We start from the raw sequence: 13,499 nt of genomic DNA on the forward strand, positions 1-13,499 counted from the left end.
TAAAGTCAGGTTTTAACTGTCCTGGTGTTTTGGGAGTGCACTGCCACCCAGTGGACAAATACGATGATCGAAGGAGAGCCTGTTCTCTGCAGAACAAAGTTACAATTATTTACTTTATTACTTTGAGGAAAATAAGAAGCTGTCAGCACACTGAGCTAAATCCTTCTGATATCAAAGAGGGAAAAAAATGTTTCAGACAAAAAGTACAAAACTTTTTTTCTTTCATGGATGTTCTGGGACTTTAAGTCTAAACTAAACCAAAAATGAAGCTAGAGTCTAGAAAAAAGAAGAAGAAAAGTTCTTCACAACAAAATAAAGCTATGGTTGTATATCTTTGATGAGCTGAAGGTCTGTAATCTGACCCCCTGTTTTTATTCCCTAGATTACCTGAAGAACCTTCCAGAGGACTCTGAAGATTACAAAGACACACAAGGTTAGATAAAGGACATCCCTCACTGCTTCCTGTTTCCACCTTTGTGCTGGGCACTTTAACATTGATGCTTTATCTTTGATGTCCACGCAGCCGCCCTCAGTATCGTGAAGGAGGTGGCCAACCATGCGAATGACATCATGAAGCAAGGGGTAACACCTGATTCCCTTTAAAGCCTTTCAACGTTTTTGCAGTGATGGAAAGCCACTTGAGGTGTTTGGTGGTTTGTTTTTGCAGGATAACTTTCAGAAGCTGATGCAGATTCAGTACAGCCTCACTGGGCACCATGAGATCGTTCAGCCGGGCAGGGTATGTCACTCAAAATGTTATTTTTTTGCCAACAGCCTTAAAAGAGTGGTCTGACAGTGGGAGATTGTTTAAGCAACAGCAACACAAATAAGTAACACAAACAGTGCGCAGTAAGCAAAATTTATGGAGGATTAGGGCCACTGGGGGAAAAAAAAAAGTGGGCACATTTTTTTTCTTCTTTTCTAGAATTCTGAGATTAAAGTCAGAATTCTGAGAAAAAAGTCAGAATTCTGAATTTAATCTCAGAAATCTGACTTTTTACTCAGAATTCTGAAAAAGAAGAAAAAAAAAGATGTGCCCACCCCTTATCCTCTTCCGTAAAAATTAGAGCATCATGTCTCCACGCTAACTTGCAGCTGAAATCATGTATGCTTGACTATTACACTGCATGTTCTCAGTGAGGGTAAACTGTGGTTAGGTTGTCATAAATGCTGTATGTGTGCAGAGATAATTACACCGCTGTGGATTATGTGTGACCTTATAATGTATCCGTGTTTGCAGGTGTTTCTGAAGGAGGGCACGCTGATGAAGCTGTCCAGGAAAGTCATGCAGCCACGGATGTTCTTCCTGGTGAGCAGCCAGTGAATTCAACACAATCTTCACCATTACACTCACACTGCCTGCCTCATTTTATTGTTTCTGATTGTTTTTTCAGTTTAATGATGCGCTCATGTACACCACTCCAGTCCAGTCTGCCCAGTATAAACTCAACAGTGTCCTTTCTCTGGCTGGGATGAAGGTTAGAGACGGTGGTGGTTTCTTGTCTTTCTTAACTTTCTCATTGCTGACTTTATTACTTAGAGATCCACCAGCAGATCCAAGACCAGCTGAAAACCATGTTTACACCTAGGCCAATCAAACATTATTGTGAACTGGAAGTGATGTGCGGGCCAATTGAGCATAAGAGGTGTGGTGGGACTTGCAGGTTTTGAATTTGTCACAATTTAAATATAAGGTCTTTGCTTTTTATTCAAGGCACTTGCAATAGGATGTAATATGATGCGTCTATAACAGCTTCAACTCTTCTGGGAAGGTTTTTCAGAAGCTTTAGGAGTGTTTGTGAGTTCTGAGATCAGACGTTGATGTTGGATGAGAAAGTTTGGCTCGCATTATCCGTTTTATTTCATCCCAAAGGTGTTCTGTTGGGTTTAGGAACGGTCTCTGTGCAAGCCAGTCAACTACTTCTACACCAAACTCACTCATCCATGTCTTTATGGACCTGCTTTGTGCAAGGGTGCGCAGTCATGTTGGAACAGGAAGGGGCCATCCCCAAACTGTTCCCACAAAGTTGGGAGCAAGAATTGTCTTGGTATTCATTTTAATTATGAATTATTATTTGATTTTTATTTTATTAGTTTTTACTTTTTGCCGTTTCGTTTTATCTATTGTTCTTAACTAACTTACTGTAAGCACTTTGGTCCTGTGTTGGCTTTAAAGTGCTTTGTAAATAAAGTTGGATTGGATTGGATTGGTATGCTGATGCATTACAAGTTCCTTTCACTGGAACTAAGGGGCCGAGCCAAACTCCTAAAAAACAACATCATACCCACAACCCACATCATAATCCCCCATCCACCAAACTTAACACTTGGCAAAATGCAGTCAGAAAAGTATCATTCTCCTGCCGACTGCCAAGACTCATCCATCAGATCATTTATCACTCCCGAGCACACGTCTCCACTGCTCTAGAATCCAGTGGCGGTGTGCTTTACACCACTGCATCTGACTCTTTGCATTATTCTTGGTGATGTATGACTTGAATGAGGCCGCTCGGCCGTTGAAACCCATTCCATGGAGCTCTCCCTTCAGTGTTCATGAGCTAACAACAGCCTGAGCAAAATCTGAGTCTGATTTTTTAAAAAGTCAAAGTCTGAGTAAAATCTTCAGTGAACGATTATATAAAGTTTATGAAACTGTCGTTTCAGCAACAAAACTGAAAGCAAATAAAATTGTAGTCCTAAAAGCTGCAGTCGGGGGATCTGCTGGGGGTTTTGTTTTTAAACCCTCTACTACACATTTACTCGTGTTGCATCTACACTGAAATACTGCCTGTTGTGTGTGCAGCAGCAGCTTCAGTTTGCTTTTGAATTTTTGCAGGTGAGTAAGCCCAGCCAGGAGGCCTATCAGAACGAGCTGAACATCGAGAGCGTTGAACGCTCTTTCATCCTGTCAGCGAGGTAAGCACTCGGGCGAGTACTGCATCAGATTTTGTGCACCCATCGTGGGCTGTAAACTCACGAGTGCTGCTTGTGTTCACAGCTCAGCTACCGAGAAAGATGAGTGGCTGGAGGCCATCGCCAAGGCCATAGACGACTACACAAAGAAGAAAATCACCTTCATATCGAGCCGAAGTCAGGAGGAGGTAAGAACATGACGTCTGTGTGGGTGGACAGTGTGATAATTTCACCTGGTGTGCATCCATATTAACCCGAAGCCTCTCTCGCCGCAGTCCGAGGGGGTCGTTGATAGCGGTGCCCCGTTAGGCTCAAAGGCTCCCATCTGGATCCCAGACCTGAGGGCCACCATGTGTATGATCTGCACCTGCGAGTTCACCCTCACTTGGAGGAGGCACCATTGTCGCGCCTGTGGAAAGGTCTGTATCGCTATAACAACGGCCACTCCGTCACATTTTCTATTACATGACCCTCTTCTCATGGCGGCTCTGTGTGCGTCCAACAGGTGGTGTGCCAGGCGTGCTCTGCCAACAAATACTACCTGGAGTACTTAAAGAACCAACCAGCTCGTGTGTGTGATCACTGCTTTGCAAAGCTACAGGAGAACAGTGAGTACAGAGGAAGGTTGCGCTGGATAACCAGCAGCAGGATGTCTCAGTTTAAGTGTTTGGAAGGATGTGAAAAGGCAAAAAGCGCCAAAGGACTGAAATCTGATGGTTTTATAATTTGATACGTACACTTATGGACAATTTCACAGCCTGAAGTCTTAATCAATTAAGGATAAAACTAAATTTTCTACACTGTAGGTTATTTACTTTTTGGTATAACTCCTGTCTTCTGTCCTATTTAGTAACATGTTATCATATTTTAGGTGACCGCTGTGCTTCAACATCAATTTCTCCCATCAAATCTGGAGCTTTCTCCTTCACCAGGAAACAGAAGAAGATTCCTGCTGCACTGAAAGAGGTAAACAGGCTAAATTTATGTCAAATGTGTGATGTTATTTTGCATCTTTGGCATTGCAAGGATTCATTTTTTGCATGTTTACCAGGTGTCTGCCAACACTGAGAATTCCTCCATGAGTGGCTACCTAAACAGGTCAAAAGGCAACAAGAAGCAGTGGAAGAGGCTGTGGTTTGTCATTAAGAATAAAGTCCTGTACACCTACGCTGCCAGCGAGGTACTGTAGCTAAGTGATCTCATGTTTTTCTGTAAGCTGTGCATTTTTTCAGACTTTAAACGCGTATTTTTTCCGTGTAGGATGTGGCAGCGTTGGAGAGCCAACCTTTGCTGGGTTTCTTCCTGAGAGAGGAGAAGAACGGACCCGCTCAGAAGCTGCAGTTCAAGCTGTATCACAAAAACACACTGTTCTACATCTTCAAAGCTGACGACATCCCCACGGCACAGAGGTATCTGACAAACAGTCCAGTAATGTGGTAATATTAGAGATTTTTGTTTGCTCTCTAACATTTGTGGTAACTACATGAAACAGGTGTTTGATTCCAGTGTGATTGTTAATACTGTTAATATCCAGGCAGCAGGCAATGAGCTGATTTCATGTTGCATTTTCACAGCTAACAAACACATTTTAAAACACTCCGTTTGTCCTAATCTGAAGCTGAAATCTAGTCTCTGTTCAGTATAGCTTCAGTATTATGGGATATATCACAATTTCAGTTTCACTGACAGTCAGAAACAATCGTTGATACTCGGGATGTTTGATCTGTTCTGATCTTCAGAAAGTGACACTTAGGTAAACATCCACATCACCATGTGGGTTAGGCGGTTTCTTTCCCTACATTTTGATGTCAGAAAATAACATAAATAACTATTGCTTAAACAGATCTTGCTGTGAATAAGATCAAAAAGTTGATCCGAGTGCATTAAAACTCAATAGTAATTCAGCTTATTTTCTGTTTTTGGCATTCTTACTTTCAGATGGATCGAAGCCTTCCAGGAGGCAATGATTCTCGAGCAGTAATCCCCCCTTTTTTCAGTAGTGAAGTTGTGTGACAGCCCCGGAGCCAGTTGAAAGACAACTTACGACCCCTGATTGATCACAGGTCAGAGGTTACCAGCTCAGGAAGGACTCCAGGTGGACTGTCTACTTTAAACTGAAGCCTGCTGCAGAGCGTCACAAACTCTGCTTGGAAGCCAGACTCCTTTAGCTCTCCAAGAACTGTTTTTTCTGAACTTATTTTCAGCTTCTGATGCTCAGCGGTGCAAAAAGCGAGTAGCAGCTGCGGGTCAAAGGTCAAGTCCAGAAGCACGTGTGTGGAAGTGAGACCAAACAGTTGACAGGGCTTTTTAAAGTCCCTCGGAAATCCTTGGAAGTCGGAAGTCTGGGGATGATTTTTCAAACGCTGTTGGGCGAAGGAATCCGTGTGAAACAAACTTCATACTGGCTGTACACAAATAACATAAAATACCAATCATGTGTGATTGGCACTAATGTCTGAGGAGAGTTCATACGTGTAACAGCATGGGCTTTTAATGTGAAAATCAGGCTTTAACAGAAACAGGAAGTGGACATTCTTTAAATGCATCTCTCTGGTCAAGAGATTCTTTAATAACAAACATCCTGGAGACAACTGGAAGTGTCATGAAGATTATTGTATATAGGGTTTTTGGCCTGTTGAGCCACATAGGAAGTGGACAAAGGGTAAAACTGTGTACATTAAAGAACAACGCTGACCTTGTTTTGTTTTTTTTTTTGCTGTTGTTGTTATTGTTGTTTTTTTAAAGCCGAGAGCTAATATTTATAAAATAGGAAGATTTATTGTTTAAAAAGCGCAGGCTGCATTTAATTTTGGGAGTCAGGGTTTGTTATCAGAGACCTTCATACCCTTCAAAATAATTTTATTTTTAATACATGGGGCTTTTTTTTAATGAGAAAACACTGTAGGCAATACACATGAACTATATATTTCTAAGGAAATATTCATTCTTGCATTTAGCAGACTTTGTGCCTTCTATATCCTCCTGTTTGAGATAGACTGCAGCAGCACAGATTGAAATTCCTTGCAGTGTAGGACATGCATGGCGCACTGTCCCACTTGGGTTCTCAGCCTTTCAACATGTTTAAAAAAACTGCATTTTGTTGCAGTCTGTTTGTTTGTTGCACGCAGTCTCTGTGTGTTGATGTCACATTTGAACAAACCCAGAAACAGAAACTTTTTTTTTTTAGTAAAGTAATAAAAAGGGGGAGAGTGTCATCAGAGCTTATACAATAACATTTGTAAACATCCACTCTATACGCGTTAGAGTCTCTTATAAACAGCATTTCTAAACTGTCAGGAAACAGTTTTTAATAAAATATATATGAATATAAAACTTATCCTCTTGTCTTCATTTCTGTGATTAAAAGCAGTGGCCATTTCATTAGCACTGTCACCTCACAGCAAGAAGAGTCTGAATCCACCTACTGGTTAGGTTCTTTGGGTCCTCTGCCTTCCTTCCACAGTCCAAAGACATGCATATTAAGTTAAATGGTGATTTCTAAATTGTGTGAATGTAAAGGTGAATGGCTGCCTGTCTAAGTTAGACCTGCAACAGACCAGGGAGGTCCTGAGAACTTACTGCTCTGCTCTGACATTCAGTCATGCATCATTTGTCTAGATCAGGGGTAGGCAACTCCAGGCCTTGAGTGCTGGTGTCCTGCAGGTTTTAGATGTGTCCATGATCCATCACAGCTGATTTAAAGGGCTAAATGACTCCTCAGCATTTCTGAAGTTCTCCAGAGGCCTGGTAATGAACTAATCATTTGATTCAGGTGTGTTAATCCAGGGTGTGATCTAAAACCTGCAGGACATCGGCACTCGAGGCCTGGAGTTGCCTACCCCTGGTCTAGATTCCCAATTCTCTGTCAGATTGCTTCTGCACAGAATTGAATAGGGGTAAGTTAAACAGAGTAAAACAAAGCAAACATACAAGCAAAGAGAGGCAGCTTCACAAATGCAGTTATTTCAATGATCCGGCATCAACTGACGTTCTTCATTAACCTCCAGGTCCGTGGAGTTGGAGGGTGAGGACCCAGGAGAAGAGCTCAGGAAAGAGCAGTAAGGAGGAGAGGGAAAGAAAAAAGGAGAACTAGGAGACCATGATGAGAATGTCCATCTTACTCAGGTTTTTTGCTTTACTTGCTTGACTTTTCATTTTGGATCATTCTATGTGCAGAAATGTGCTTAAATCCCTGAAAACTGTTAAACTCACCACAGATATTCATTTACTGCCTGTAATAGCAACATTTCATGGTTTCATGAATTGTGTTCATCTTGCACCCAACCACTTTTATCCAATACTACTTTAAATTCTGCTCTAATACAAAACCAGTACTGATGACCAGAATGCACAAATTTCATACTTTACAACACAATAAAACACAACAAAAAATCAGAATGTGTTTGTGATTTGGATTTTTGGGTGAATACTTTTTTTTGTCAGGTTAGACATTTTGATTAATTTGAATGACGTATACTTTAGTTGTTTTGTTTTACTTTGATGCTATAAAAGATGTTTTTAAAATTCAGTTATATTTAAGATTATATAGCGTCATGGTAAAATGGTCTCCTCAAGGTGCTTTATACTGTAAGGTGAAAACACTACAGTATTAGCCAGAAAAAAAACCCAACAATCAAATGATCCCCCTTTGAGCAAGCAGTAGGCAACAGTGGGGAGGAAAAACTCCCTTTAGGAAGAAACCTCCAGCAGAACCAGGCTCAAGAAGGGGTGGCCATCTGTTGCGACCGGTTGGGGGTGATGAAAAGAGAATATAGGGAGAGAAGATGAAGTATACTTCTAAAGGCCAATTAGATTGTTTTTGATTAAATTATTAAATGCTTCAAGATCTTAAAAGAAGCATGGTAGCGGGAAAAAGTCTCAATTTCAGCACTTGTCATTATGTTCTCCGGGGGTTTCTGGATAAGGTTAAGGTGCTCTGCCCGGGTTAATTTATTAAACAGTTGATCAACATTAAGTTTGGTGTTCATTTTTTTAAAATGGCGTTAAAATCAACTTATTCGTACACACACATTCACATTTAACAAAGACCAAAGCACGAGTCTGCTCAAATTAATGTGGTTTCTAAGTTAATACATCTGTGTCCCATAAGGAAAGAATAAAAACATCAGCAAAGCTTTTTTCAAATCGTCTCTCCCTCTTGTAGTGGACATAGGTGGACATTGCTTAACCCCCTAGGACCTGGCGTCCACATATGTGGACATCACATTTTGGGTTATTTAGACCAAAATACTAAATTTTGCTCTACAAGGGCCTGATGTCCACTTACGAGGACAATATACTGCCTCTGTTTTATCTCAATTTAAAACGAATATCCTCATATGTGCGAATGAATGTGAGTGTGAATGGTTGTCTGTCCCTGTGTGTTGGCCCTGCGACAGACTGGCGACCTGTCCAGGGTGTACCCCGCCTCTCGCCATATGACAGCTGGGATAGGCTCCAGCGCCCCCCGCGACCCTGAAAAAGGATAAGCGGAAGCGAATGGATGGATGGATGGATGGATCCTCATATGTGGCTCTCATTTTTCTTAGAAACAAAAATCAGGTAAAATAAATAAATAAATCTGGTGATTCTTTGTTTTTACATTCATCGGGTCCTAATATGCCCAAATATCAAAGAGAAATTAAAAATTCATGCCATGGAAGAGTTCGGGTCTTAGGAGGTTAAAGACCAAGTTATGTGACGTAATCCTGCGGAGCGAGAGAGAGAAAGAAGATGGAACTAAAGTTCTGGGCCTTGTTTCCCCCGACCGAACGGTCCGTCCTAGTAATCTTTCCGTCTTAAGATGGCGGGGTATGGAAACCTTGTCCGAAGGGCTTTCGGGCAGATAGGAGGTCATGGAGGAGTCCGGGGTTTTTTGCTCCAGCTGTTCAGGTGAGTTTAATAAGACGTGTGTGCCGTCTGCGTTTATCCGCTGGAGGTGAAAGATAAGGGTTAAATGCGGCAGAAAAGAAGCGGGGATTTGGAGAGCTAGCTGAAGTTAGCATGCTGTAAAGGACTCCTGATTAGCTAGACATTAAGAAAATGGTGTAAAGTCCATTAAAGGGCTTGAGAAAATGTGTGAAAACTATCAAAACTTTAGGACTTTAAAGGTGATTCGTTTTCAAAATAAGGTTATGTAAATGCTACATGATGTTGTGTTTATGACCTGCAAGTTTTGGGGAAACTAACGTCTGTCTTCCTATTTTATTGGCAGAGTGAATGATATAAAAACGGGCACACTGGTCGGTGTGGATAAATATGGAAATAAATACTATGAGGACAAGAAGCATTACTTCTTCGGTGAGTCAAATTAATTTCAGAGCTCTATAGTGACTGTTTCACGTCTCAATATCTACAGATCTTCCTGTTATCTGGTTTCACTCATCCTAATGTTTGCAGTCAGGGTAGTTTAAGGTGGGTATCAACTCGATAAATCAGTCGTGATCTTTTCACATTTATTTACAAGGAAAATGGAAAATTAGGTGCAGCGATTCATTGCAACATGTGCAAACATACATGAAAATGTACTTTCTCTGCTTTGTCTTATATAAAATTCTAATGTTTAATGTGACCACCATTTTTCTTTAACACATCCTGAACTCTCTCATGTGAGATTTCTTGTAATGTTTTTAAGTAGTCTTCAGGAATAGCTCTTCAGCTTCTTGAAGGACACTCAAAGCTCTTGTTTGGATGTTTGCTGCCTTTAGATGGTCCCACACTGCTTCAATAATGTTAAAGTATGAGCTCTAGGGAGGCCAGTCCATGTCTGATAGTGCTCCATTGTGTGTCTTTCTATCCGCGTACGCTTTAACTGCATTGGCAGCGTGCTTGGATCAATGTCATGCAGGAACACGAAGCTCCTGTCAGTCAGATTTCTTTCAGATGATATTGCATGGTGGTCATGGCCGCAAACCATGACAGAGCCTCTACCATGTTTTACAGATGGTTGTACATGCTCACGTTTGTCTTCCTCTCCTAACCTTATTCCATCAGAATCAGTTCCACTGATTTTCAGTCTAGTTCTCATGTAATTTGGCATACCCCAGCCTTTTCTCCCGCCATTCCTTAAGAATGGCTTCTTGACAGCCACTTTTCCACTGAGACCATTACTGGTGAGGTCTCTGTGATTCAGTGAGGTTTTTAGATGATCAGCTGAAGCACCAGATGCATCTCTCAGTTCTTGTCATGACTTATAATTCTTAAGAACATGGCCTTCAGATACTGTTTATCTGGTGTAGATAGTTTTTAGGCCTGTCACTTTTTTTTTTTTTTTTTTTTTTTTTCTTTTTTTTTGTCACGCACTTGTCCAGTTTCCTCAAACCTTTTAAGGACACACTGCACATCATGGTGAGATATGCCAAGCTTTCAGCTGATAGCTCTTTGGGAATCGCCTTGGGGAGAGGAAGGTCTGTGTGTCTGTTCTTAGACTGCTGCCCCATGACACAAACAGTACATTTATGATGATTAAATTTGTTTGATGCCAGGAAGGAATGCTGGCCAGCAGACTGTGTGACTATGGTTTTTATCAGTATCACAACTCAGATTAATGTATATTCCAGTAAATGAATGGTTAGATGTGAGGGGCTCTGTTGTGTTTAAAAAAAAAAAAAAAAAAAAAATGCCAGCTTTAATTCCGGCAGGAGCAAAGATCATGCCTCAGGCATTAGGAACCAGTGTACTTCAAGCCTGGTTCAGAGGCACTGATGTCCGAGAGATCTTCCAGAAATAGCTATGCTGATTTACAGAGAACTGAGAATCGGTCCAAAGTCATTGAGCAGGTTAGGGCTGCTGCATCAGTTACCATGGTGATGAAGAGGAAGAGAAGTGAACCATCTTGGCAACACTGAAAATTCACCTTGGCAATTCCCTAATCTTGCTCCATAGCACAGACATTATGTCAATGGTGACCTGTCTATGGTTAGAGGAAGGATTTGAGTTCAGTTTAAGTCAACTGCCTTTGACAGGAAAAAAAATAGTAAAGCCAAAGTGAATTAAACTTCAGGTCTTTGATGGGTCTCCAGCAACCTGTTGGATGTTAGGAGGTTAAGTGTAATTTAGAATGAATTTAAATGCTTCTTCAAAGAAAATCCCTAGTCTTAGTTTGTGTTTTGTCTTTGTGCGATCAGGACGTCACCGCTGGGTGATCTACACCACAGAAATGAACGGGAAGAGGACCCTGTGGGAGGTGGACGGCAGCATGGTGCCAGCTGAATGGTGCGGCTTTTATAATGGATTCAAATAGGATCTGGAATCAGTTAAAAAGAATAAGAAATGTAGAAAACCAGTAATGTACATTTTTAATGTTAGAAAGTGTCCATAATATATAATTGTGTGTATATAATTTTCCAGTAATCCAAATTATGTTTAGTATTTACTGTAAAGAATAATGTTTTGTGCAAAAGAAAGAACTAGTATGAGATGGTGAAAGAGGAATCTTTTTTTAAGACTTAGAGTTTGATCATTTAAAAGCTGGTGTTGTTTAAGCCTCCCTCTGTGCACTCTTCAGGCATTTATGGCTGCACTGCATGACCGACAACCCCCCTACCACACATCCTCCGGAGCCCAAGAAGTTCCTGGCTGAGATTCACCAGTTCAACGTGAGCGGCACCCCGCAGCAGTATGTGCCCTATTCCACCACCCGCAAGAAGATCCACGAGTGGGTTCCCCCCAAAGCTGGAGCTCAGTGAGCTCGTCATCATCCACATTGTAAATTATGGTTCCTTTCCTGTATCCCTGTCGTAAATAAAACCTCTATACCTGTGATTGTGGTGCGAGTCCTTACGTGAAAGGGTTTTCACTTTTTTCTTGAGAGCTTGGACATCAGACACCTCTAAATTATTTTTAAATCAAAAACATCATGTATGTAGAATAATGGCTTTGGTGATTTTCTGGAGAACCTTGGAGTTTATTGATGTTTTAAGCTTTTAAAACCACACACACTGCTACACCATGCTACACAATGCTACCAGCCCTGTACTGTTGGTACAATACAGGATTCATGCTTTAATATTTACACAAAATTCTGACCCTATGTTGCAGCAGCATTAAAATTTCTCTTCATTCCTGATGACGATTCTGCTTGTAGCCCATCTTCTTTAAGGTTTCAGATGCTCTTCTGCATATTTTGGTAATAAGAGATTTTTTTTTTAGTTACTTTTTGCTTCCTACCAGCTTTTCCTTTGAATTTTTCCTTTTTCTTTTCTTTTCTTTTCTTTTCTTTTTTTTTTATCAGTGCACATTAGGTGGAAACACCTCTTTACTTATTTTAAGCTTTTCATGGATGCTCAGATATTTTTGTAATTCCACTAAATTGGCTCTGCATTGCAGAAACTCTCATTCACAGAGGCGTGACAGAAAGAGAGAGAGAGAATTTCTTTAAAAAAAATTCAAACAGACTAAAACAAACACTGGACAGGAAGTCAAGACCAGGACTGCATTAATAAACTGGTTGCACTGTGCGTCTGTTGTGTGTGCATGTTAATTAGTGCAGGATTAGGCTGAGCTGGAGGAAAGTTGCAGCACTTCACACTGAGATATGCAGAGATCCTCTCAAGTGCCCGACTAAAAGCCGCACTGATGGTAACACAGTGCCACACTCCCTGTGAAAGTCGAGACCAGCCCAGAGCTCTCTGCAGGGCTGCACACTGACAAGTACGTCTGTCTTTTATTATTTGCACAGTCTGACTATCTGAGCATTTCCACACATACCTTTTTATTCCAACATAGGTTGCACCTTTTTATTGGTGTCCACTTTGCAAAAATGATGTGCAGCATTTGACAGTCTGTTTGCATCATTTATTAAAAATATAACTAGTTTGGAAAACTCAGTTTTTTTTAGCACCTCTTTGTATATTTATACAAAAAAACATGATTTAAAAAAATATATTTTTTCTCGTCTAATCATACCAAAAATGTCATAATGATCTGACAGCTGTTTGTTATGCTGTGAAAAGAAGAAAAATGTTCATTGTTGAACAAGGAAATGTGGCAGCAACGGTTCTGTTTTTGTTTTGTTTTTTAAACCCTTTAAAATATACTTTTTGGGGGGTAATTTCCTTTATTCTAAAGTAGTTTAAAACCTTCCAAAAATTAAGTAAAATGATCAGAATGAGAAGAAATAACATCTATGAGATCATGTCCAAAACTTCTATGGTTTGTTGAAGAGATTTCAACCTGAACCTAAACTAGCGCCAGTCTGTACCTTTGTTTAATACTAATTTGTACCACAAGGGGGCACAGGGATTGAACAAAACCTGTATTTCACCAGGGGAGGTATATGGCAAAAAGCAACACTTAGAAAAACATAGGGGTAACTAAAACAAGAATCATAAATTAAACAGTAGCAAAAATCTGAGCTGAGCCCCCTACTGGTGAAAGCATCCCTCAATTCATTATATTCCACTTGTCCAAAGTCAGTTTAGGGTGGCAGTAGGCTAAAGACTGTATTCTAGGCATCCTTCTGGTCAGCCACAATTTCCAGTGTCTCCAGGGGGATACTGGAAATTCCCAGGCCAAACAACTGGCAGAAGGTGCCCAACTGGGGTCTCCTCTAATGGGGCACCCAGCTGGGCATAACCACGAAACCA

The 13,499-nt window shown here is 40.8% G+C and overlaps 2 protein-coding genes across 2 annotated transcripts in view; both read left to right on the forward strand.

The window, feature by feature from the left end:
- fgd6 (FYVE, RhoGEF and PH domain containing 6) overlaps nucleotides 1–6,205 on the forward strand; it is a 30,026-nt gene extending 23,821 nt beyond the window's left edge. Inside the window, exons 9-21 of the mRNA XM_087830688.1 lie at nucleotides 383–433; nucleotides 524–582; nucleotides 668–739; nucleotides 1,241–1,309; nucleotides 1,395–1,478; nucleotides 2,837–2,916; nucleotides 2,999–3,101; nucleotides 3,189–3,332; nucleotides 3,419–3,521; nucleotides 3,785–3,879; nucleotides 3,965–4,093; nucleotides 4,174–4,322; nucleotides 4,852–6,205. Of these exons, the coding sequence (XP_087686814.1) occupies nucleotides 383–433; nucleotides 524–582; nucleotides 668–739; nucleotides 1,241–1,309; nucleotides 1,395–1,478; nucleotides 2,837–2,916; nucleotides 2,999–3,101; nucleotides 3,189–3,332; nucleotides 3,419–3,521; nucleotides 3,785–3,879; nucleotides 3,965–4,093; nucleotides 4,174–4,322; nucleotides 4,852–4,894 (1,181 nt within the window). The 3' untranslated portion in view covers nucleotides 4,895–6,205. The remainder of the gene's footprint in view (nucleotides 1–382; nucleotides 434–523; nucleotides 583–667; nucleotides 740–1,240; nucleotides 1,310–1,394; nucleotides 1,479–2,836; nucleotides 2,917–2,998; nucleotides 3,102–3,188; nucleotides 3,333–3,418; nucleotides 3,522–3,784; nucleotides 3,880–3,964; nucleotides 4,094–4,173; nucleotides 4,323–4,851) is intronic.
- A 2,470-nt stretch (nucleotides 6,206–8,675) lies between these two features.
- On the forward strand, nucleotides 8,676–11,674 carry ndufa12 (NADH:ubiquinone oxidoreductase subunit A12). Its single transcript, XM_006780901.3, has 4 exons — nucleotides 8,676–8,805; nucleotides 9,128–9,213; nucleotides 11,040–11,127; nucleotides 11,420–11,674. Exons 1-4 carry the CDS (start codon nucleotides 8,717–8,719, stop codon nucleotides 11,598–11,600), a joined length of 444 nt encoding a protein of 147 aa, XP_006780964.1. The 5' UTR covers nucleotides 8,676–8,716; the 3' UTR covers nucleotides 11,601–11,674.
- The last annotated feature ends 1,825 nt before the right edge of the window (nucleotides 11,675–13,499 follow it).

Source organism: Neolamprologus brichardi, chromosome 17, assembly GCF_056152115.1.
Source record: "Neolamprologus brichardi isolate AB-2024 chromosome 17, ASM5615211v1, whole genome shotgun sequence".
Classification (NCBI taxonomy): Eukaryota; Metazoa; Chordata; class Actinopteri; order Cichliformes; family Cichlidae; genus Neolamprologus; species Neolamprologus brichardi.